The sequence below is a fragment of the Sylvia atricapilla genome, chromosome 3 (assembly GCF_009819655.1).
Source record: "Sylvia atricapilla isolate bSylAtr1 chromosome 3, bSylAtr1.pri, whole genome shotgun sequence".
NCBI classification, from domain to species: Eukaryota; Metazoa; Chordata; class Aves; order Passeriformes; family Sylviidae; genus Sylvia; species Sylvia atricapilla.
In genome coordinates this window covers 107,411,262-107,437,081 of record NC_089142.1, presented here as the reverse complement: position 1 = coordinate 107,437,081, position 25,820 = coordinate 107,411,262, and the positions used below count along the sequence as shown (strand labels likewise).

Here is a 25,820-nt window from a genome sequence, read left to right as displayed (position 1 = left end):
AGTAACAGGACAAACTCCTCCAAGGCACAGCTGCAGCTGCAGCTGCAGGGACAGGGATGGGATGGGATGCATCAGGGCTGCAGCTGCAGCACTTTCCTTAGACAGGACAGCAACCCAGCTCTGGAGGAGTGTCTGGAGATGGGAGCACAGCCTGGGGAACAGGCAGCTCATTAAAATGAAGGGGAGATGTAGGAGAGTGGCAGTGGTGCTCACTCCTGATATCATCTGTCACAGCCCATTGCCTCTCCACCAGCAAAGGATGTGGAGGTGATAAATGGATTATAACAGTTAAAAACAGAAGGAAAACAAAATATTCCAAACAGAACCCCCATGTTTGTGGCTATGCATGTGATACCCAGTAATACACATATTCCAAGTGACACATACCTCTCCTGTGGCTCATACTGGTTTGTACAATCTCTGAGTTTGCCAGAAAATGTGGGAAACAACTGACATTCACCCCATTCCCTTTTATCACCCAGAGAAAATAAAACCCCTTCCAATGGTTTCTCAAGCTCAGGACCTCACACTGTGGACTCTCACTGAAGAAGCTGCCATCTTTATGCAGCAGGAGAGCTAAGCTGGAGAAGGCAGGGAAGGGTACAAGACTCCTTGCCAAAGAGTCAACCTGTTCCCTTTGCTTGGGAACTCAGGAATTAGTGCTGTCCTTGAGTAGCTGTGGCAGTGACCTGAAATAGAAATAATGGGATACACAAGCACTCCGGAGAGCGGCTCTTGCTGCATCATGTGCCTGGCTCACACTTTTATGACGGTTTTTTTTAACAACAAAAATTATGGAAAATTATCACCTCCCCCTCCCTGTCGCTGTACAATGCCAAGGTGAAAACTCCAACCACAACAAGCTGGTCTGAGGGTTGGTGGCATCACCCCCTTCCAGAAACAGCTTGTTCCTTAAGGCAAAAATCTTTTTTTTAACCCTCTGAGCACTTACTTGGAGGCCTAGAAGCTCTCAAAGGGATTTTCCTGGACATTTTCCTAACCTCCTTCACTGGAGTTCAATGGTGACCTATGCCCAAGGTCCACAGGTTGTGTATCCCATCAAGGACTGTGTCTGGGCATACAAAGTGAACCCAAACATTCCCAGCACAACTGGAGTGGGAAGCTGCATAAAGCCCTGCATTGTGTAAACTTTTTGTCAGCACTCACTTGTTTTCTTTTGCATTCAGCACAGACATTACTTTTTTTAAAAGTTATGGGTATATTTTTAACAGAATTATGAAATGATTGTTGGTTTTTCTAAAACAAAGCCAATAATAGCCAGTTCTCCACACTAAATGTATTTTTCAGTTTACAGGATGAAGAATGGAAGAAATAATGCATATTTTGGAAGCAGAGCCCAGTCTTCTTTTGTAGGAGCACAAGAGGTTTTGCATATCTATTGCTCATTCGAGTACATAAAAGACAACGGTTTTCTAAAAAAGATAATTGCACAACACAGCCATGAAGAAATCTGCAATGCAGATAATAAGGACTGGAGTAATGAGTATAATGAGGCACTGTATGCAGATCCCGAGAGCAGATCAGATGTTATTTCAGCAATATGAACCGAAATCACAACTGAAAAACTCCTACACATGTGGGATTTTCTTTCCTTGACAGGATTAACAGGAGCAGCCTGTGACTGCTGCAGGAAGAAAATCCTTCTCCCTTGGTGAAGTGGGCATCAAATTAGACAGGCGAGCCTTTGGCTATGGAGTCAGACCAGCCTGGGAAGCTGAGAGCTTTACCTTTGAAAGGGGAAGGTCTGGATCTGGTTCCCAAACTCGGGCTCAGTCCAACCCTCCAGGTCTTGCCTTAGATAGGTGTGTCAGGCCAGTGGAGCAACCCTTAATTTTTTTGTGTGCAAACTACGTTTTGTTTACTGAGCAAGTCATGTGCAGCATTCTGTCCCCTTCTCCCCCTGCTCATTTAACAACACAAAGCAGAGAAATAATGTAAATGGAAGTGTGGGACAGGTTTTATCAAGCATCTTGGAAGTGTGAAAGCTACTTTGACCATCTGGGGAGGGTTTCAGCAGGAATGCAGATTATTTCCTATTTGCACAGATTGATGCTGGGCCTACCAAGTAGCTTGGGGAAGCAGAGCACATGTACAGAAACTGCTAAGTAAATGATAACTAAGTGTGGTAAAAAGGAAGTGTTTTTTGAAAGGCATCAGGATAGGAGTGGTGCAGCCCAAAAGGAGGTCTCCCATCACCTGGTCACCACCCTTACTGCCTGGTTTCCTCTGCCACTGCCTTTGAGGCTCCAATCCTTCCCCACAGAGTCCTCCTGCAGCACAGGCACAAATCAGCAGTGAGGCCAGGCCCGTGGTTTTTGGATCCAGCTCTCTCACAAGTTATTTGTGGGTCACACCCTATTCTTCCCCAAGCCTGGATCATTGTTCTTTCCAGAGGCCCTGTGTGCAGGGACAGTGTCCTGGCAGCCCCGGGGCCGGGCTCACCCTGCCGTCGCTGGTGAGCAGGATGGAGTCGCTCTTGATGTCGCGGTGGATGACGCCCTGGTTGTGCAGGTAGGACAGGGCCCTCAGCACGGACACGCACACCGTGGCGATCTGCTCCTCGTTCATCCTGCAACAGCAAGGGGAACACACCTGAGGGCTGGCAAAACGGGAGCACATCCCAGTCACACCATACAGCACATCTGGCAGGCAGGGGCTCCGGTCCTATTACTGGCAGAAAAGGGGAGATGAGGTGTGGGGATCAGCCCTGCAGCGAGGGCTGCATTGGTCTCCCTGCAGCACTACAACAGCCGAGTGTGCCATGTGCTGTAACCTGTTTCCCTCTGGGAAATCATGGAAATGCCTTATTTACAGTAAGCTCGCTGCCTGCCAAGCAGGCATCACTACTGGGATGGAAACAGGCCTGGAATAAATATGAGAAAAAAACACCCTTAATTGTGTAGGCAAAACATCAGGCCCTGAGTTGCAGCTCTTTGAGAGCACTTTTATGCCTTCTATAAAAATATTCTGGGTCTTTCAGCAGAAAAATAAACAGAAGTTGTCATTTCTGTGCACAGCTGAAAAACCCCATTCTGGGGTCATTCTCTCAGCTGCAGTGCAATGCCTGGGATGGGCTGTGCACCCTGATGCCACTGTTCCCTCACTGTTGTCCCCAGCATCTCTTCTACATGAGCAGAAGGACACCCGTGGAGATTTCTGCTTTAACTTGGTGTGCCATTTGCAGTATTGTAGCAAAATCTTTGAGGGAAGGTCATGCAATATAAAAACCTCTAGAAGACTAAGAAAAGACCATTTTGAGTTAAAAAATAGATGACAGCTCTAAGAAGTGGTGTCCTGGGAACATCTGTTTGCTGTTAAACTTCTGTCAGAAACATCTAAGACAGAGCTTTTAATGGTTTGGCAAATACTTGCAATATTGTGATTCATTTCAGCACATAAGGTAACACTAAAAAATAAAACACCTATGTTGTAACACTTGGTAGGATCTAAGAGCAAAATTAAACTAGGAGAGAACACAAATTTTCCAATTTATAATTCCTTGATTTTGTTCCTGCTCCACTAAATATTCTCCCAGTGGTTTGGTGTGGAAATTTTAATTTTCTTTTGTTCAAGAGGAAGAAATTAAATAAAGAACCCCTCTTCCCTATCTCATTTTATCCAGCTTATCAGAAGCAGATGAGCAAAGAGCAGATGTAAAGAGGGTTGTAAAATCTAATGTCTCCCCTCAGAAGAGGCAGAGCAGTTCCAAACACTGCAGCTCTTGTGCTGGCTAATTTGCTACTTTAAAGGTGTGATATTAACTGGAATATGGGAATGTGCTCCACCATAAGTATAAATATTCTGATATAAAAATACTTTCCTCCTTATGTTTTAGGCTTGGTTTGGAGATAACCTTTGTGAGGAGAAATTACCCTTAGAACAGACACGGTTATGACAGCAAACCAAACAATACAGATCACCATACAGAGAAAAGAATGTTGGGGTTTTTTTATTTTTGCCATTCTAGGAAGTAATGGATCAAGCTGTGTTGCTGTTAAATTACCTCCCACAGTGTTAGCAAATACCAGCAGGCCCTTTCAGGTATTTCCTTCCCTTTGGGTTGGCAAATGCTGGTGTTCACAGGAGTTTATTATATCAATAAGCATTCTGGCTTACTGATGACAGTACAGCCAGCATGCTATGTATGGGTGCCTATAAAATACATGGATATATAATGTCCATGCAGGAGTACGTTAAGCAGTTTTCTGTGCTCCCCTCCTGTACACACCTGGTGTGAGTGACGATGTCTGTCAGGGCGCCGCCCTCCAGGAACTCCATCACCACCCCACAGCTCGTCCCCGACCAGGTAACTGTTGTACATGTCCACCACGTTCTCATGGTGGTAATCCCTCATGATCACAACCTGCAGAGGCACAAAGGGACGAGCTGGTAATGCTACAAGCTTTATCTGACACTTGTTTTGACCTTCTTTTTCACTGGTGCTGAAGAAAGGCTCTGCGATGAATCACATCCTCTCTAATCCTTATGCCAGAGCATAAACAGAATCAATATATTTACATAAAAATATCAGTCATCATAAATGCATCAGGAGGAAGAGAGAATCTCTAGTGGTAGAGTATAAACAGTAGATAATTGTTTTATTTCAGCCTGCAGGAACAGACTTGTTTATTTAATTGTTTTTTATTGCCAACTGTTTTTCAGTACAACGGATTTATTTTTTTTACCTGATCGATGGCTCAACACATCAAAGTTATTTTTATCATGTAGTAAATGGTACTTTGCATAGATTTTCAACAGAATGCTGGAGTAATGCCCCAGAAAACTCATTCAAAGAAACTTTTAAAAGGCTTACTTGTTTTTGTGTACTCTGAGTTAGGCACACTGGAAAAATACCAAAAAGAAATTCTCAAGATGTCAAACAACAAAAAACTATACCAGCAGCTTAAGAAAAATCAGAGAACTTTGGTAAAAGGTTTTGTGCAACATTTAATCCACTTCTCAAAGCCCATTAACTTGGTCTATTCAACTGGCAAACTCTAAGCTTTTAATTAGACTTTAAGTTCAATTTTAAGTTCCTCAAAAATTCTGAGGAGAGGGAATTAGAAGAATCAGAAAAGAGAGAAAGATAGAAATATATAGAAGGGGTCACATATAGTCACCAACCCCTGGGTTCCAGCACAGCTCAGAAAATCCAAGAAAAAGTAGGGTCAAGATGTGCTTGCCTCGTGTTTGGCTTGAATACGCCTCAGCCTTCCTGGGCCCTTCCCCAGGGTGGGGCTTGCAGTCATCTGGCCACTCTGGGGCTGGCCTGGGGCCCCAGGGGCAGCTGTGGAGCCTTGTCCCCACTGTGCCAGGGCCCCGTACCACGCCAGGCTGGGACACTGGCTCCAGAGGCATGTGGAGGAGGGCACTGCCCCCATACAACTGCACCCCAAAATGTCTGGAGACATCAGGCTCTCCAGTCTCTCGCTGCTGGTGATACAGGGGATGACTCAAATCCCACACCTAAAAGAGACTGCAGAGAACTGGCACCACAGTGGGGGCAGCCCAGCCAAGACAATGTCCATGAGCACAGGGTACTGAGGGGTGTCAGAATGGCAGCCAGGAGAGAGAACAGCCAGGCAGGGCTTCATCACACACAGGGATTTCAGCACAGCTGACAGGAGATTTTCAGATAACACGAGCGACTGGAGCGTGTCAGGGAAGCAGCTTGGTCCTGCACAGCATGCAGGACATGCTTCAAGATGTTACTGCTCAAGAGACGCTCAGTTAGAGCCACCACTCATGTGCCTGAACTCATGACAGCCTCCAGCAGAGGCAAAGGCAAGCCCAAACAACCAGGATAGTCATGCACTGTGTAAAGAAAAAATGGGTGAAGTTTGTTGTTTATTACTGTAGTTTAAAAATGTGAAGTTTTTAAAGGTTTTAAAGAAATCAATCAGTCATCAGGGAAGACACAGTTACAGTGCATAGGAAACAAATATAGAATTAAAAGGTTCATTCTCACAGGAGGTTTCCTTGGGATCCTGTAGTGGTTTTGGTATTGATCAGGATATTTACAAGTGATCTCAAAAACAGAGCAGTGAACACACCCACCAGATGCTTTAAGGGAGTAGAAAGCTAAAAAAGGAAAAATCTCTTCAAGCTGCAGAAGTATTCTCAAGCCCCAACAAACTGGGTGAAAAAATGGCAAATGGAAACCAGTGTTCTGAAATGTAAAATAATGTACATGGGGAAAACAGTCCCTGTAAGCAGCTGTGGGCTCTGAACTGGCTGCAACCACTCAGCAAAGGAGATGTGGGGAATTAACACAGACAGGTCCATAAAAAAGGGACCGCCAGCTCTTAGCTTAGTAACCATCAAGAAAGCAAAGGGAGTGTTGATGGTTAGGAGAGGAAGGAGGGAGGAAACAAAAGCATGTGCACGTCAGAAACACAGCGCACACGCTCTGGAATAGCCTGCTTAGTTTGGATCCTCCCTCTTGGAAGAATAAACTGTGTCAGGAGACAGACAGAAAAAGGCAGCTGGGCTGTGTCTGAGCACCTGACTGCACTGCATGGACCAGCTGATACATTTCTCAGCTGTTCCCATATGACAGCATCATGAGTTTCAAGCCAGGAGGAGAAGTAGCTCACTTGAAACTGGTATGGCCATACAATATTTACACGAGCATAGACGTGTGTGGGACTCATCACCTCTTTTAGAAAGATACTAATTTGGCCCTTGATGGTGGCATTTGGCCCCACGTCTAACGCAGAAGCTGCCGCCCAAAAAACCTGGGGCACTATCCAAAGCCACGTACCTCGTTGAAGAGCAGCTCCCTTCTCTGCTGTTTCCTGAGGGTCCATCTTCTTCACAGCGACCTGCTTGCCCGTGTGCTTCTCTGTGGCGATGCACACGATGGCCCGTGGAGCCCTCCCCGATCTTGATGAAGTTGTCCAAGTACTCGCGGGGGTCTCCGGGGCTGACCACGAGCTGCAGGGCAGCTCGGAACTGTTCGTGGGACACCCTGGAGGGCTGCTGGTCCGAGGAGGAGCCCCAGCTGGGGGGAGGGATAAGCACTTGATGTGATACTCGGGGAGCTGGGGTAGGAGGCGGTGGAAATATAGGGAGAGCCGGGCTGGAGAGGCGGCTGGTGATAGTGGGGGGCTTTGTGGTACACCAGAGGGTACTGGTAGCTGCTGCTGGAGTAGCTGACTTTGCTCTGACTCTGAGGTAGCTTGACTGGGCCCCGGGGGTAGGTGTCGGAGCCAGAGAGCGGTGGGCTGACGACCAGCTGTGCTCGGTCATAATCCACCTGCAACACAAACGCCCGGAGTGAGCCTCAGGAACAGCCACCTTCTCCTGCCCCTCCACTGTCTCCAGCACCCTGGAGGTCCCAGCAGAGCTGGCACAGCGTGCTCCCACATGGTACCCGTGCTGCTCAGCATGCCACCGCTGCCCCAGTCTGGGCAGGGATTTTCAGACCACTGAGGGCTGCAGGGCCCTCAGCACATGAGGCTGGGCGGCCTCCAGGACATCCGTGCAGGTACCTTGTACATCCAACAGCCTTTGCTGAATCACAGACTGGCCGGGATTGGAAGGGAGCTACGCTCAAAATAGTGTATTTGCTCTGCATCTGCAGTGCCCAGCAGACTCTCTGGGCCATTTCCTCCAAGAATCCATCCCCGTCACATCCAGCCAAAATCTGCCCTCTGGCAAATTCCAGTTTGTGTCTTACTAGTACCTGGATTTTAATTCTCAGCTCTTAGCCTTTTCTGATGTTTTTCTCCAGCAATTCAGGGATAACTCAAACTCTTACGGTGGAGGTGGTGGTACCCTAAAATCCCTGTCATCTCCTGTCTTGCTGTGCCACCAGCTGTTGTTGAGTGATGACTTACGTGAGTTGGACAAGGAACCTAATTCAATTCACCATTTCTCAAATCATTGTCCACAGTGACAAACTACTTTACTGTAGTGTCACAAAACTGCTAATTTTCATCTGAAATCAGAGAAAATCGTAAAGGAAATTATCCCAAAGGGAAGCCTTGATCATTTGTGGGTTCCTTTCTATTTTTCGTATTTTCCAAACTTCTCTAAGCTTCTTATGTTGAAGGCTAACAAATACTTCACATTTGCAAACATAATACTTTGCTTGCTTCTAGCCAGACTAAAACCCCTCAAAAGATGTAGAACAAAAAAAAATCCACCCCAGAATTGTATTTTTTTTCCTCTGGAAAAGAACATCTTCACATTTACAATATGTGACTCCTGATGATGTGTGGAGCATCTTAGGGCAGGGGGGCGGTTTGACACAGGCTCATCATGTAGCACAATTACAAATAATTATGGCAATGAGTTCATTTAATCAATCAATTTCAGTGGCAGTGCACAGGGATGGACAGAGCAGCAAACTCTACACAGCTCACGGTTGCTACTATTACTGCTGGCTGCCAGCCAGGAGTCCCTGATCATGTTAGTTAAATGCACATTAATCTGAATTTGGCAGTGTAATCAAGGACCCAACTGAACTGTGAAATTGAATTCTGCGGTGGAACATCATTTGACCATTTTATGCTAAAGACTGCAAAAAAAAAAAAAAAAAAGAAGAAGAAGAAAAAAAAAATCTGCCGCAGCATCAATTTATCACCGCGGGGCTCTGCACAGCGAGGAGGAGTTTGGAGCTGGAGTCGCCTCGGTGTGGGCAGAAAAGCCTCCAGTGCAATTTTCTGCCGGCGCTTTCCACCTCCCGCACGAGCCGGGCGTGCTCTCATTCCAGGAGAGCTTTAGCGGGGAACAGGGAATGCCTCTCCAGAGGGGCTGCTCAGAGGTTTCCCTGGGAAAAGCTGGAGGCTGTTTCCATGTGAGGCTCAGATGCTGACAGCCATCGGGAGCAGCCGGCAGCACCGGCAGGGCTGGACAGCCGCCTCCCAGGATGCCGGGGCTGCTCAGGAAAAAACCCACATGATTACAGCCAGCATCGCCCTTATCCAGCAGGCAGGGACAGCCATCAAATAGAAGGGAGTCAGAGACATCATGAATTTTGTGAAGGACATTACATCTGCCAAACTAAATAACGTGGAAAAGCGCTCAGATGGTTTGGTGGAGGGAGGGGAACTCAGTCTAACCCTGTCCTATATATTGTGTATGGAGGGACAAATAAATTATTGCTTTGGCTGTAAATACACCATTTTCTTTATACCCACTGAGATGGGGAAAAACCTGGTCTAGAATTCAAGTGGATAAAACCACGCTAATTAATTATTTGCGGCTTCACCCGTGTCTGGTATTTCTGAGTATACCCTAAGCTTAACAACCTGGCAAAAGAATATTCTGCAGTGAAATTTTAGAATAAAAATTCAGGTGTTTAGTGTGCTTGCTAAGATTTTTCGGAAGCTTTTTGAGGTTAGCATTGCTGTACAGTGTAAACCCACTTCCTGAATCCCAAGAAACATTACAAAAAGTTAGGAGTTATAATGAGTAAATCAGCTGAAGCTCTCCTCAGAGCCTGTGTCCTGATGCAGTGCTCCACGTCACGGCACAATCAAACACACTTTATTCCACTAATAATTCTATTTCTGCTACAGAATGCAGTCACCTACTGAACAGAAATTCTTTAAATACTACAAAGGAAAGAAGAAAGCAGTCCTGCAGTCATTCAAGATCAGGTCAAAGGAGCAGCCGAAGCTCTGACAAGACATCCATCACGGCCCAGTGGCATCTCCCACATCTGCACAGCAACGTCGGCACTCGAGCCTTTTTGCCATTAAAACACGGATGTAACGCTGTGCCTAAACTCACGTCACCCTAGTGACAGCGATGCCTGTTATGTACTGCAAGCAGAGGGAACACCTGCTTGTTCCGAGGGGTCCCTTCCCCACGAGGAGGCTGCCGGGCAGCGTGTCCCGTGCTCGCAGCGGGACTGCGGCACAGACACAGCCACGGCCCCGCGCCCGAGCCCGTCCCCGTCCCCGGGGGGATGGACTCACCCCCTGTGACACGCAAAGGACTTCCATTAGACCAGGCTTCAGCTTGCCAGGTGAAAGGTAGAGGGGATGGTCTGTTAATCACATGGGACTGCAAAGGTGAGGTCACCCTCTGGTGCTTGATGGTGGAAATCCCCACGACTCCCTGTTCCACACACAGAGGGGGCAGGCAGCACTCACGTACAGCTGCTGGCACGTGAATGGGAAGAGAGAGGGAAAAAAGGAGGGGGTTTCTGACAGTGAAGGCTTGGCCCTGCCTTTGCCAGGCTGGAAATGTCCCCGTGGTACAGAGGGACACGGGATGATAGTGAGAGACACCTCTGCTGTTACAGCGGTAGGAGGTAGCTAACGGGGAGCAGACATCGTTTAAAGAGGGACAGGAGAGGGTCACAGAGAGCTCCTTCTGGAAAAAGACATGGAAAGGAGCTTTGAAATAATAGGGCTTGGTGCCAGAAGTTGAGGGCTGCCTGAGATGAAGGGAGGGTAAAAAACCCCCATGCAGTACAGAGTGGCCAAAATAAGCCAAGCTGGCATGATGAATTTGATATTTGAGACAATGTTGAGGTGGGACACCAACTCTGCGTGGTGAGGGTAACACAGAAGACTCTGCAACTGCATGCAGCTGTCCAGGAGTTGGTCTGCAGGACAGGAGAACAGGTGAGTGACACAGGGATGGGTCAGAGGAAGCCAAATCTGAGCCTTTGGCTTCCTACACCTCCCTGGTTCCAAGCCTAGGGCAGGGCAAGTCTTCTGATATAACAACTCTGAAATCACCATGATGAAACAGGGCAGACATTTGATTTATCTGACATCTCTTACCTGCAAATAATACTGAAGTAAATCTGCTCCTCACATTATAACCCAAAATGAACATGCGTGTTACATGCACTTTGATGCCACACATTTTTGTGCCTGCAGACTTTTTCACTTACTTTTTCACCCCTTTTAATTATACTTTAAACCCAATCTCATTTATAAAATATCTGATTTGAAATCTGACTCTCATTTAGTAAGCCCATTTGATAAACCATTATCTTACATGCCTCCTTCAAAAGAAGATTCTTCAGCAATCATCCAAGACAAGAAACTCTATTCACTTCCAGGAGCTGTGGACAGATTTGGGAATTGAACTGCTGCATTTAAGAGTGAATCATCAAGTTTCAATACACCAAGGTTGTAGGAGTGTTTTTGATGCTCTGAGGAGAGGAACAGCTCACAATAAATCTTGCATAGAGCATGTTTTTTCTTAATAAAAGTTGTTATTGCATTTTAATGGGATATTTTTCACAGTGCTGGAGTCCTGTAAAAACAACTCTGCCTTCTGCCCCACTGAATGGTGTAAAATTGGCAGAAGGGGTGCTACAGGGTCTCTGAATTACTGGATTTGTCCTTCTCCTTTCTAAACTCTGACAGACAACTGATTTCAGCAAAGGAAATGGCAGCTAAGCCATCCCAGATTTTCCTCCCAGCTTCCAGTATCCACACTGAATGCCACACTGGTGCTAGTTTACTACCACACACACTCCTCCCACCACACCCTGAGCTTTGGAAAGGCACCTAAAGAGACCTGGTAACTTTTCTACTCCCCCCTGATTTATCCCAAGCTCCAAAGCCCAGCTCTGTGCTTCAGTGCAAAGGGGGATGAAAAACGCACCGCTCACACTTCACCATGGGGCACTGCCCCAATGGGAATGGCAAAGCAGCCAAAACCTAAGGAAGCACGACACAGGCACACCTCCAACACAGGGATATGATGGATCTGCAGAGACCTGGGACTGCAGCAGGACACAACCATGTTCTCAGAGCACTGCTGCGGTATCATCAGAGAGAACAGATCTCATCCCTGACCGTCACCTACCTCAGCATATGAAAAGTCACAGCAACCCCAGACTTGGAAAAATGATCATCACAGTGCCCGTTGCTAGGGGAACTCAGTGATGTTCAGTGCAAACTACATTGGAAAAGCATCTCTTGAAGATATTAGATGCTTAAGAAGGTCTCATGCTACTGGTGGAGGTGTGAGAAAAGCACTCTCCTCTGAACGGAACAGTGGTCACAGCACACTGTTGCAAGCTTGTGTAAGTAATACACCTCGTGTGGCAGAGCAGGGACAGATTTGTGAAGAGGAGCTGCCTTTAGATAGCATGGCTGAAATGCTTTCTTGCACATCAACCCTTTTTTCAAACTACATCTAAAATGTCTTGGGTGAGATCAGCTGCTTTGATTTCATTTCAGTGCCTAAAAACAAAGCAGAAAGGAGTAAGCTCCTACTCTCAGGAGTAGTGAAGAGCTAATAAACCTTGTAATATAAAGATGGCATAAATACAGTATAAATACTGAAGCACAGATGTTTCAGCCTGCATGGTAACAATTCAACCACAGAAGCATCTGATGCACAAACCAGACCAGTGTCTCACCTCCTGTTGAGATCTGCTCAGGCTTATGAACTCCTGAAGCAACAAAAAACTGCCAAAGAACCTGTGTTTATTGGGAATTTCAAATAAAATCCCCAGAAGATTGGCATCTCCAACCCTGCCTTTAAAGAAGTATTTTAAACCCACTGCTCCCTGACATCCAAGCAAAGTGGGCGGGTTTCCACACCTGCCAAGGAGCAGCCACACAACTCTCAGGGACATTACCAGCCACGTTTGGCATCGTGTGCCCAAGCATGGCTCCTGCCCTTAATTTTTACTTTTGCACTCCCCTTGTGGAGAGGCTGATGCCTGGCCTGGCAGCGCTGTCCAGGCAGGTGAGGTTACCTTGGGAATGCCTGCTGCTGTTTCGGACAGGCGGGGGTAGGTGTAGGAGCTGTAGGAATGTCCTTGCTGGTGTGCTTTGAAGGCGCTTGCTCCGTAGGGCATGGCCGGCTCCTGCAGGCCGGAGCCAGACCTGGATCTCTGCCTTATGGTTGGCTGAGGGCTCGCAGGGTCCACGTAGGATGACTTTGGCCTTTATCATAGTCCTCCTTGCTCAGGCCGTGTCCCCAGTCAGCGTCACCGTACTCCAGCCTCTCCTTGGGACACTCGCTCTGCACCGACGCTCGGGATGGGGCGTAAGGAAAGGGATCTCTGTAGTCCAGGGAGGATCCGCTGGGGATCCGCTGATACTCCAGCTTTAGGCCGCCGTATTCCAGTGGTTTGGGCTTGGTCTCCAGGTGTGCATGGTAATCTGGGAGGAACCTGGAGAGGTCTGACTGCAGGGGTGTCACTTCCGAGTAATAGATGTCCCGGGACGTCACCTTCATCATGTGCCCGTTCTGCTGGGCGGCGTAGCTGCCCTTGTAGTACCTGTCCAGCTCCTCCCCGTACACAGCCTTGTCTCGGTATTTCTCCACCACATAGTCTGTGGTAGTGTCTGACTCACTGGTGTACTGCGAGTACGTGATGTAGCCGTTCTCCTCCTGGTGCCTCGGCACATGGTTTGCATTTCCTTGGTGGTGGGTGGGAGGGCTCTCCTTCCGCAGGGAATTGGATCTTGTCACTGAGATATTGTCAAACTCCTCCAGCAGGCCGTTGATTGAAGTATCCTTTCGAGGCTTGTTTCCTCGAACAATAGTCTGGGAATTAAAAAATTGCTTTGATTAAATACTGATTTTTGTTTAGCATTTCACAAAAAAACCCCCACCAGAAAGGAAAAAAGTCTGTGATCCTCGCAGAAATACCCGTAGCAATGCTTATGTTTTTCATCATATCTCATTGTTAAAAAACCAAAAAACAAACCCTCAATAAATAATTACAGTAGGACATGAAGAAATATTTAAATTAGTGTAGATCACAAGCTGGGATTTGACATGCAACCCCAAGACATTCTCAAAAAGCCCAGTTTCAGAGGTGGGTGCTCAGCAGCCAACAATAGAGACATTTAAACCCACTACTTATTTTTCATTTGCATTATTCAGTTGTCTACATCAAGCCACACTGGTGGGCTGAATCTGATTTACAGGGCATGGATAAGCTAAATGAAAATCATTCAGTGGTCACTTCTATGTGTTATTTTAACAAACTGCTGGAATGAAAAGTAGCATACAGTTAAGCAGGCGCTGAATTTTCTTGGTCTTTTCTTTTTTACAAAACAGTATGTTCATGAGTACAGAATCCCACTGAGGATTGCTTCTTAGTTAACTTAGTGTAAAAGACACTTGGGAAAGAGGGAAAAATACTTAACTCCATCTCCTTGTAACACACAGCATCCAGCAAACCACGGTGCACAACTGTGGCTGTGGGACACCCACATCAGCGATGCCAAGTGCTGGCCTCGTTTGTGTCCCACCACTGCAAGGCCTGCCGTAGACCCCCCTACCCATCCCCACTCCTTTATGTCCAAAATACTGCTGCTCCTGGTAGGATGGGAGGGGAGCAGTGCTTGGTTACAGTTCTCATCAAGAAAGATTTTATTTTTTAGCCAGTACCACCTGAGGGCTGTAACATGCAGCTGCATCCATTTTTCACCTGGGACTGCCATTGAGCACCACTTCACGTTTACAAACCCCGACAAGATAAGATGTACAGACTGGTGGCCAGGGCCATAAATCAGCCAGGCTCTACTGAAAACACATTTGCTTTGCTGATTTACTTTGGCTAAATATCTCTGGATGCATCTTACTTAACTCACTGAGCTTTTCCACAGAGTCACCGTGGTCACCCTAAGGAGATTTCCCTCTGGGCTGCAGCCTGTGTTGCGCACTGACCGTGGTGTATCAGGAACCAAAAGGTGTGTCAGATGCTGAATGTGGAATAACGCACACCAACCACAGCATTATCAGATACAGCCTGGTCACCTGCTCTGCACGTGCTCCTTTGTCCCAAACATACTGAGGCTGCTCAACCCCTGCTTGAAAGCCCTCAGGCGTTCAAACTTCATTAAAAAAAAAAAAAAAGCATTTAATCACTAGTAAGATCAAAATTAACAGGAATGTACTTCTCTGTCTCCCAGCAAAAGGCAGATGAGAAAAGGCAGAGAAAAGCAAAGCAGTCCTGACCTCACACTGCTCCCTGCTCTGATTTATGTCTGTAATTACTTGCCTAGTTTGCTATTTTGAAGCCAGTGGTACTGAAACAATAGGACAGCAAAAATAAGGGACAGCAAATAGATCACTCCTTTCACCTCCAAAGCCATTCAGCAGGATGAGAGTAATTGGTTTCATTCTGCTACAGCCTGTTTGGCAGGATGACTGTGCGATCATTCATATTTAATTATCACATAATAAACCAGCAACATTCGACAATGAAATGCTTATAATTGAAAACAAGATTGAAATACCCAACTGCCACCCCGCTCCCCTGTGCATATGCCTGCTGAGAGGAAAATGCCAATTTAACACTCTCCACGGGACTGGCCTTCACAAAGGAGAGGTTTCCTGCAGCAGCCCTGCTGGGTCTGCACACAATAGCCCTGGAGCCATAGGGAGCCCCGGAGCAGAGTGGCCTTTTCCATTTTCCATTACAGGGAAGGGTTGTCCCTCTGCTCCTCCAGGCAGACGCTGTCTGGAAGCAGGATTTCCAGACACCTTCAGAAGGAAGCTTTAGAAGAATGCAGCTGAGTGTTTATATGTCAGGGAAGTCACTGGTGACAAATCCCTGCAGTTTGGGGATTTTCTGCAGACAGGTGCATGCGTGGGAGTAACCTTTTTGATTATGAGGATTTAAAAATAGTGCTAAGAGTAGAATGATCTTATAGGAAATTCTGGCTTCCAAGGAAAAAAAAAAGGCATTTGCCACCGAAGCCCCAGCCTGATGAAGCTGTCTTGGAGAGCTCTGGGACCTCAGTGCTGTGTCATCCTGACTGATGAAGTTAAGGAGATTAAGAACTAAACCCCTCTTCTTTTATCCCAGCATTTTAAGGATGATCACTGGCAAATAATAGTTGCAAGTGTGATGGCTGCAATTTCTATTGGCTTCAGATTATTTTCCATGAGAAAATGAAAATGACCAGCACAAAGGGAGGATAAAACTTACCTATTCCAGAGGCACACTTTCTACTGAAGTCAGTGCTTTGTTACTATAAACAACAATTATTATCAATTATGATACTTATTTATTGCTAACAACGCAACTACAATATTTCTATTTGCTTTGTCTTGTTTTTAAATTTTCCATTTTGCTTATATGGAATAATACATTTGGTGAACGCCCCCAGGCTAAATCAGACAGCCTACACCAACTTGATGTTCTCCAAGGAAATATCTAGCACCATTCTTATCAAAAGAACTGTAGTGCCCATGGAGAAGAGAATTTAGGAAGTGTTCACAAGACCCTGGGAAATACTCTATATCGTCAAATGTTTTGCTATCTGAATAGAACTTAAGATGTTTAACACAATTCTGAAGTACATTGTGTAAGTCCCTGGTGGGCAGAACCATTTATCAGGCTGAAAAAAACAAATTAATATCCCAAAGAAGGTATTGGTGTAAAGGAGTAATAAAAGTAATTGCTCTGTAAGAATGAACAGAGCATCAAAATTAAAAAATTATATCAGGTAAGAAGTTATAAAGAATGAAACGTATGTTGTACCATGTTAACTTGTCCTGAAGTGATTTACTAGAGATAAAGTTTGTGCTGGGGGCTCACCAGCACCCACAGCTCTCCTGGGAAGTACAGGATTTGCAGAAGAAGCCTGAGATTGGGAGCTGCTGTAACCACGGCCCAAATTCCCAAACCTGGCACTAATGTTAGTGCCAGAGAGGAGTACCCAGGTGCCAAGGAATGATTTCATGGAAAAGCTGGATCGATGATGTTGAGTCTTGGTTTGGGATTGTGAACTCTGGGCATTGTATCAGTGAGCAAGGGGAAACCTCATGGGACATACATACAATGCAGGAATCACAAATGATGGCAGATCTAACTTACAAAGCAAAACAAAAACCTTTGAAGAAAACGTAACAGAAAAGGTCTATCACGGAAAGAGATATAATGGCATTTAGTGTCATAGGAACTAGACTAGTTTTTCTAATTTTAAAGGTTTTATAAACAAAAAAATGTAAGGAGGAGGAAGGGATTCTGTCTCTATATTCTAGACATATTACAGAAATTATTTACTGAAATTTTTTAAGCACTTACTGGTCTTTGCACTTTTAAACTTAAGGAATTGTCAGAGCTGCTGCAGGCCAAGGAGAGGAAAGCAAAGCATTCTTCACCTGACGGGCTAAGACTTCCAAGGCCTTTGTTCTGTCTGCTGAGATCTGGAAATCTGCACAACACCTTGTCAGGCACGGAAAACCGGGATGGAGCCCTTCCAGGGGCACAGCTCCCTCCCTCAGGGCTCCCCAGGGCAGAGGGCTCACCCGTGGTCAATACTCCATGTCGATTAAAGGACGTTTCCCAGACTCTGCACTTTAGGAGGGATCAATGTTCCTGCGATGAAGGAGCACTGGGGAATTTCACAGTTCTGTTCCCCCCATACATGAAATCAATGGGGCAGTCTGGGCATAGGGCTGGAGCTGCAGCTCCCATCCCATTCCCAGCACTCTTGGCTCCGGAGCCTGCTGACAGCAGACATCCTTCATGGTGCTTCTGCAGCGGCCTGTCCTGCCGTGATAAGCTATAATGGATCTGTCTGCGAGAGAGGCTGTCTTGCCTTGTTTCCAGGAGGAGATGAAAAACAGCCTCTGCGCCCAAATACTGTATTAACCTTGACAATAATGAAGTGGGTAATTAACTGTTTTGCCCTAATGCGACCTTGCGTTTATTGTCTTTAGAACTACTATACTTTACACACTCGTCAAGAATATATCATCCTTTGTCCTCCCAGAGCTGTGTTTTCAGGAGTCAACGAGGACTTTAAATCTCTGTGATGTGCAGAGTGAAAAAACCCAGAATTTTAAGGGAAGGTTGCCCTTATAAACAGCCAATCTAAACTCTGATTTTGCCTCTAGTTAGCTTCCCCTGTCATCTGCATTATACATAAGCTAAAAGCACAGCCTATGCAGAGCTGAAAATCAGGGTTTTTTCCTTAAGAAAAGATGCATAAAGCACAGAATAACCTAATCCACACCTAAGTGATGGATGTGTTGGTAATTTATTTTCTTGTGTTGCAAGACATTCAAAGTATTTGAAGCTGTTCATGACACCACATTTTACTCCCAGTGTAAACAAATATGAACAGCACTTGGAAAGAAAAAACGATCCTTGTCATCGCTTCCGAAGGAAAACTCTGGCTTTCCCTGTAAGTAACAGAGTTTTTTAGCTGCAGCCAAAGGCACAGGGGTCTGCATCCGATCTGCTCTTCCCAGAAGAAAAAGGACTTAGAGAAGGAAGAATTTACTGTGCAGGTGACCACACAAAGGAACACACTGCCCCGAGCGGCTGTGAACTCTCCCTCACTGGAGATACTCAAGAACTGTCTGGTCCAAATCCTGTGCCCTGTGCTCTGGTATAACCCCGCTGGAGCAGGGACCAGATGATCCACTGTGGTCCCTTCCAAACTGACCCATTCTGTGATTCTGTGACCCCAAAACAGATGGAGTCTCTCAAGACTCCTGGAAAGAGGCAAAAGCATGAAGCAAACTCCTGCTTTCTGCAGCAGGAGTGTGGCCCAGGCCCAGCATGAGGTGGATCCTTTCCCTTGTGTGTGAGGCTGTATTTGGAGGCTGAGGTGCCCTCCTGAGGGCTGACACCAGGACCAGGCTCAGGGGGAAGGTGGGAGGTGACAGACCTGCCCACGTCTCCAGTGGCTGAGTGTACATGGAGAAGTAAACACGCTGCCAGGGAGGAAAAGGGACGGCAGCTGAAGGCCCAGGGAGCTCAGCCAGGAGCTGGGACTGCTGCCTTCAGGGGCATTAGGGCTTTTCTCCATGGAATACTCACCTGAGGACAAATTCAAACCTCTCAGTTGCTTTTCCAAATGACAGTGTCAAGCTGTCCTCCCAACCCTTCCACATTCCAGTGAATTATTAATTACACACAAATGGGGAAGCTTCATGAGAAGGACTGAAAAAAATCAGTATCTCCATCCTCTCTTTCCCCTAAGTGGGGAGTTTAGGGCACTTGTGCCACACAGATTAGCCTGGAAAGAAGCCTTTTTGACAGAACTCATCAGATACATGGTGAGAAATGATGGTGGATGGGATACGAGGTAATTTATCACTCTGCACCCTCCAGAAGTGTCCTGTGGGAGCTGCTCCAGTTTTGATCTACAGCCTGTCTACAAAACAGCTATTGCTCAGAGTTATCACAAGAATACACAACAGACAGGAAAGTATGTCAGAACATCCCTTCCTGAAGCCTGTAATTTAGAGCTTGGTTTACACCTGGAAGCCTCAGAGTTTATATAATTTCTGTTATGAATTCCTTCCCAATGCTATAAATTGTCATCCTCCCCATAAAAACAGTATTAGAAAAAAGTAATTGTTTTGGTATCCCACAGTTCCCTCCTTGGGGAAGGCATTCTGCTAATTGCAGTGGTGCTGGGTGACTCAGCTGGGCTAGGATTTTGGGTCTCAGCTCCCTGGACCAAACATGCACTTTACACCACAGAGTCACCTGCCCAAACCAGGAGCACAATGCCACCTGCCCCTTGCCATGAAGTGTCTAAGCATATGACCCAGGATCCCACCTCATGAATTGCTCCAATCCCTTTCCAGGAGATCCATAAAACTCTGGGACAGCTCTTAGATGGGACCTGCACAGGAGAAATTAAAGAGAAGTACACACCCCCCAAGGAAAACACAGCCCAACCAGCCTCTGGGAGGGCAGAAGCCCCAGACATGAGCCCATGGGTGCTGCAGGATGTGCCATGTCTGGGCTGTGACTGTCACCAGAGCTGACTCCAAATGGCTGGATCAAAACCAAGGTACAGCTTGAGAGCAGTCTAATATGCTTAACAACACCGGTGCCAGCTGTTTAAAATTCTTCAAAAGCAAAATAATGGAAAACTGTAAAAAAAAAGGGTTCACCAAAACGCACCATGTAATTTCTCACCCTGCACAGCAGTTTTAAAAGTTGGTTTCCATAACAACAAGAGCAACGTTCCATTATAATCACATTCACTGGTAATTCTTTTGACACCTTAAAATATAGCACCTTTAATACAACATTTAGTTTTAAAATACCACTGAAATATCTACATTCTAGTAACTTTTCCTTATTTTTTTTTAAATACACAAAAATGCTTGTTATATGTAATTTGAAATGCTATTAGAGGATATTAAAGTTTAAAGTTATTTTTCTGGGTCTACTTGAAACATATCAGATCTGTGCAATTTTATATGTCATATACACACACAGATCTCTCAGTCACACAACAAATGAGTGAAATGTGACTTAAAAGTTTTAACTTGAAAGAGAAAATGTCTATATTACTGATGGGTTAAAACAGCACTTCAGGGAGAGGAGTGGAGAAATCTCAAACCAAACAATTCCTATTTCATAGGACTTAGGACATTTCAAATTTTTCTTTTATCCAGAGGTGGAAAGGAAAAGCAAAATATCCCATAAAATGAAATTCCTCAAAAACATTAGCCACAGGAATATTAACTGTCCTCTTAGTACTGCTGCATTTTCATAAGGCTGGTGGCAATGGTATCAGCAGAACAGAGTGGACCTGCTAAGCCAAAAAGCTGTAACAAACCACATCAAAGCTGCAATGTTTTGTCCAAATTCTGGGAAAAAATTGTTCATCAATGTAGAATTTTCCTGTTTTGTCAAAACAACGTTTTCTGGGGGGAAAGAGAAAGATCAGTGACCTGGGAAGCATGATGAACACCAGCGGGACCAGGCACCTTGTTCTCCCCCCTTCAAATCCATGTCAGCTGCCAGTGCCTCTGTGTTAGTGGAACTGGGTTTTTCCCCCCCAAGGAAGTTGCAAAGTAAATTCAGGAATTTACTGAGGTATAGCTGTGGTCCAGGAACTGCTGGTGTGGTTTCTGCAGCACACAGGATCCTATGGCAATCGTGGGGATATCCTGTGAAGCAGCACCCCAGAGCTCTCCAACTGGGCTGACTCCAGAGCCAGCTAAAAAACACAAAGCAAAGCTGGGAACATTTGGGGAAGATGACAGAAATCCCCCCCTCCAAGAAACATAACTCCACATTTAGTTTTGTCACACCAAGACAGCAGCAGACATGTCACAAGTCCGGGACCAAAGTTTGCTGCAGGCAGGGCTGTGTGTGACTTACACAGGGTTTTTGTCTAATTAAATAACAGCACCAAATAAACAGCACTGAAGCTCCAGTGCCTCACTGGCACCTCTGAGATCTGAGTTTGGGAGCTGGATTGTGCCTGGACTGCTGATGCACTTAGGGAGAGACGGGAACATGCCTTTTGCACTAGAGCTCCTCATCCTCAGCCCCAGCAGGAGATGAAGCAAGGGCTGGTGGCAATCCTGATGCCTCTTTCAGTTCTGGCATCACCACTTTCACAGGAAAACGCATCCCAAAAATGTGTCTTAAACCATATGAACTGACACTGCTGCCCATCTGACCTTGGTGCAAGCACTCCCCCAGGGAAACTGCAGGGACGTGTGACAGCAAAAGGAGCCTACAGGGGCCTTGGGGCTACCCCAAATAGCCACATCACATCATTATCAACTTTAATGTGCATCAGCCAGTTATCCTTGCCTCTAGTAAGGATGCAGTTTAGACTGCTATTTTTCTAAGTTTTTATGTGGGGGTAGCATGAGGAAAACAAAACCTCACTTTTCTCAAAAGGTATAAGAAATTGCAAGAATTAAACATTTCCCACCAGCTCCCCAAATATTTCAACTTTGAGAACCCACTGCTACACTCCACGGGAGCTGTGGGTGTCCCACATGATGCTGACACTGAGACACTGCCGCTGGTTTTAGGGCACAGAGTCAGTATTCTACATCCACATGTGATTGCTGCTGGGAACCAATGGGAACCACAACACAAAGCCCTGTGAGTCTTCCCAGGGCTGACAGGCATTCAGAAGAAGCCTTTCAACAACCAAGTCCCAGGCCACCATCACAGATTTCCCTGTAAGTGCCACAACAGGGCTGGAGTGGGATTTTCATGGGGAGAAGAGCCCTGCTGTAGGGCGGGTGGTGTGAAATGCAGTGGCCCACCCTCCCAGCCCCACTCAGCTCTACATCTACCATAATGACCACTGTGGTACAGGGCACTGCCCTCGGGGAATGCAGTCTGCTCTCCACCAGCAGCCCCAATTAAAAACGCTGAGGAGAGGGACAGCCTAATTCACAAAGTCACACTGCAGCGTAAACCGCCTTTGTAGCTCGGATGAAATGTCCCTGGTGAGGGTCCCCTCGTGCCCTAAACATGCCCATTAACAAATGCAAGGTTGATGGAGCATTAACCCAATTAATGATCCCAGTGCCTTTTTTTTTTTTTTTTCCTCAGTGAAAGATTTTTCTGGCTGCAGTTTGACTGAGCTTTCTGAAATATTTAAGTCATTTCAGTGTGATAAAATTTTACGCTCAGAAGTAATTGCCTTCATTTGACAGCGTGACAGTGGGGCACTTGCTCAGGAGGGCAGAGGCTCTTGGGTCACTCCACTGTGGTCGGGGTCATCTGCTGCTTTTAATTAAAATGAGGATTTTGACAGCCTGTTAATTTACAAGAAACAATTTGAACTGTATTCTTTTGGCTGCAATTTGCCACAGTGAAGGAAGCTTTATAGACAGCAGGTGCTTGAAGACAGAATCAATATTTCTGTTCTGAGTGTGTGGGGCAGACTCGAGGAGCTCCTGGTGCTCTGCAAGCCATGGCAGAGGGCTGTGAATTACTTTCCCACTCCATAAATCATCAGGCAGAGGCAGAGAGCAGAAGATGTTGGTGAGTGCTGAGTGCCTCAGTCCCCAGCACCACAGCTCAACGGGGCTCACTGCCCACGAGCCCTGCTCAGGGTTGGGACAGTCCCTGAAATCTCATCCCTGGGAATTCGAGATCCACACCCGAGGGAGGGCAGGGTGATGTCTACAGAGCACTGCTCTTGTTGGCAAGAAGGCACTGTCAAGGTACAGCAGGAGAAATCATCCTGCAGCCGGCGATGTGCCTTAAAATGCCTCGTCCCACGGCCTTAAAACAGTCAGAAAGTTTCAAGGGTCTTCCTAACACACTAAAATTGGGAATTCCTGGCCACACACACAAGGGGTACTTTTCAATCTGACTGATGTCTGACTATTTTGGACTTCTTCATCCTCTCCTGAAAGCTCCTTCTTGATTTCAGGGAATCCTGGAATTTGGACTGGCAAAATAATGGTAAATTGCAGCATTTTTTCTTCAAGGAAATACATTAGTTTTCCTTTTCAAGGATACTATCAAATGGGAAATGGAGCCATTGTCCTAAGGAAGCAAGACTGACCTCATCGAGTGGTTTTCATCTGCACACATGAACATGAAGCAAAAAGCGCTCCTGTGCAGGAATCTAATGCTTAGGTCATATTTACAAGGCAGGTGAGACAAAAGACACGAGGAACTTCCTCAGCTGACGTTTTAATTATTCCCAGTTGTAAAAAAAGTGCAAATCAAACACCTCCTTGATGGGAACAAAGCGAGGCAGGAGATTTCAGAGGATGCTTTGCAGCAGAGGTGAAGCTCAGCCCAGCACGACAATCTCTGGTGTACAAGAAACTGCTCACATTCCTGAGCTAATCTCGATTTGACTCGATTTGCTGGGCTGCGTCGCCACCAAGTGCACTGTGTCCTCGGCGGCAGATTGGTCTGACAGGCTGAATAAACGACTCTGCCTGACAGAGAGCGCCTCTCTCCCTGCTCCAAGCCCGGCAGACAGCACGGGAAGTCAGGAGGAGGAGGAGAGGAGGAGGGCAGTACAGACGCTGCAGATAAGGGAGAAATGGGGCTGCTTCCCCAGCCTGCGGTTAGGACGGGAGCCAGACTTCACCTCCTGCTCCAGAGCGTTTTCCCAGGGTGGTTCATTCTGTGTTTAAAGCAGATTTCCACACCTATATATCCCACACTCCTGGAAAGTGCTGCTTCACAGGGAAGCATGAGCCTTAGCAATAAGGAGCCTCGCTTGCACTGTGCTCAGTGAGAATCATCAACTGCAAACTAGGACACTGATACCAATTACTGTTCTGCTCAGACTACAAAACTGTAAAATTCACAATCTTATGCTATCCTTTTAACTGTGTGATCCTGATAGCTAACTATTAGTGCTTGCTGGATCTCAGCAATTAAAAGCAGAAATGCTCACCCTAAATATTTCTCTTTCATTCACTTCTCTCTCCCTCCAAAGATCTGTATCTGAAATGCCCTTTTTTCCTGGCCCACACAGTTCCTCCCACAGACAACAGAAAAGGCATTTAAAAGTGTCTGCAGGTAAGTCAGTGTTGTTCCCTGGTAATACATAGTGCTTGTCTGGTGTAATTGGGTCCTGCATGAAGAGGAAGACAAGAAAGCTCAGCAAAGCACTTTCAAATTCCTAGAGAGCCACCAAAGCCCATATAATCATGGCAGGAGATAAAAAAAAGTACATCTATACCTGGAACTTTGGCTCCACAGGTAAGTAAGCTGCTTGGCAACATTTTTTTTTCCCCTCTGATCCTACACTCTATTGAACTAAACTCTGCTGGGATTACATAAGCGTGGCTGTTTGGTTATAATTATAGAACCACAAAGTGGTTTGGATTGGAAGGGACATTAAAGATTTCTAATATGGAACACGGTTTAATGGGACTGTAACCTGTCTGGTTTCTGTTCTGGACTACAAGGGCTCAACCAAGTTCATCAGCAGACCTAGGACAAGTCTGTCCCTGAGATGTACAGAATGTGCAGCGGCTGAACGACTTCTGCCACTGCATGGATGAATGAAATGGAAGGAGCAAGCACTACCATAGTGCTGACGTGGACTGCAGACTCTGCAGGACCAATTTTATGCGGAAATCCCCTCCACAGACCCGTTCTAGGTGGGATGAAGCATCTGCCTTGAGCAAAAGCCATCAGGAGGCCCAGGCAGATCTCCTTACTTCGGCTGTCAGGGTCCGCCTTTGACACACACGGATACAAACTCCCAGAGATTCCTGCTGCCACCTAGTGCTTCCCACGGCCGGCCACCAACCAAACGAGCACAGAATTTTCCAAGTCAGCTTTTGGTCTGAGGGACTTCGGCAGCACCACTGGAGGCTCGGCCAACCCATGGGAACAAGGCATCTCCCAGCATACGTTACTGCAGTTTGGCTTCATCAGCTGAGCCAAGTGGGAGCTCGCTGGACTGTGTGATTGATCTCTGCCAAACACCCTTTCCAAACATTTACTGGGGAAAGCACTTACTGCTCCCACCTCACTGTTCATCTTCCAGCTTTGCTCTGGGGGACCACGGCCATGGAACAGGTTCCAGAAGGACACAAAGCATCACCTCACCTCCACCTGCCTGGTCCTTCCCAGGCCCAAGCTCTGCTCCTGGCCCCAGGGAGAGTATGGTCAGTACAGGGAAGGCTTTGGAGTAAAAAGCTGGGCTGAACAAATGAGAGGGAGCTACAAACAACAGCAGCATGGAGCCAGCGATGGAGCTCTCCACCTCCAGGCAGCAAGCTGGGAGTGTGGCTCCTTTTCCAGGACAGGCAGAGGAGTTACTGGAACAGTGTCCTGCAGATCTGTCTTCAGGGACCAACTTCCACGTTAAAAAAAGAACCTGATTATGGGTGTCCTTGGTCAGGATCTAATTCCTGGCTTGTTTCAGGTTATAAAGTGCTACCTGGAGAGTATTCCCAGTCTGGTATTCCCAGAGGAGACCAGATGCAATTTCTGAAATGCTGGCACAAGAGTTTGGCCTTTTAATGTGCAGACCTACAGGTTAACATGGGTTCTGAGCTCTAAAGGAGGCTGCCCTGCTTCAGCAGCTGTAGACTGTGAACTCCAAGTTTAATTTCAATCTTCAGTGTACTGCAAGTCTGCTCACCACGTAAGCTCTCAATAACAGGACTAAAGCTTACCCTTGCAA

General features: G+C 46.4%; 1 protein-coding gene across 1 annotated transcript in view; it reads right to left on the bottom strand.

Moving 5' to 3' along the window:
• PAK5 (p21 (RAC1) activated kinase 5) overlaps positions 1-25,820 on the bottom strand; it is a 96,676-nt gene that overhangs the window by 5,918 nt on the left and 64,938 nt on the right. Inside the window, 9 exon segments of the mRNA XM_066314457.1 lie at positions 2,464-2,590; positions 4,250-4,305; positions 4,307-4,384; positions 6,785-6,823; positions 6,825-6,884; positions 6,886-7,035; positions 7,037-7,279; positions 12,707-12,900; positions 12,903-13,503. Of these exon segments, the coding sequence (XP_066170554.1) occupies positions 2,464-2,590; positions 4,250-4,305; positions 4,307-4,384; positions 6,785-6,823; positions 6,825-6,884; positions 6,886-7,035; positions 7,037-7,279; positions 12,707-12,900; positions 12,903-13,503 (1,548 nt within the window).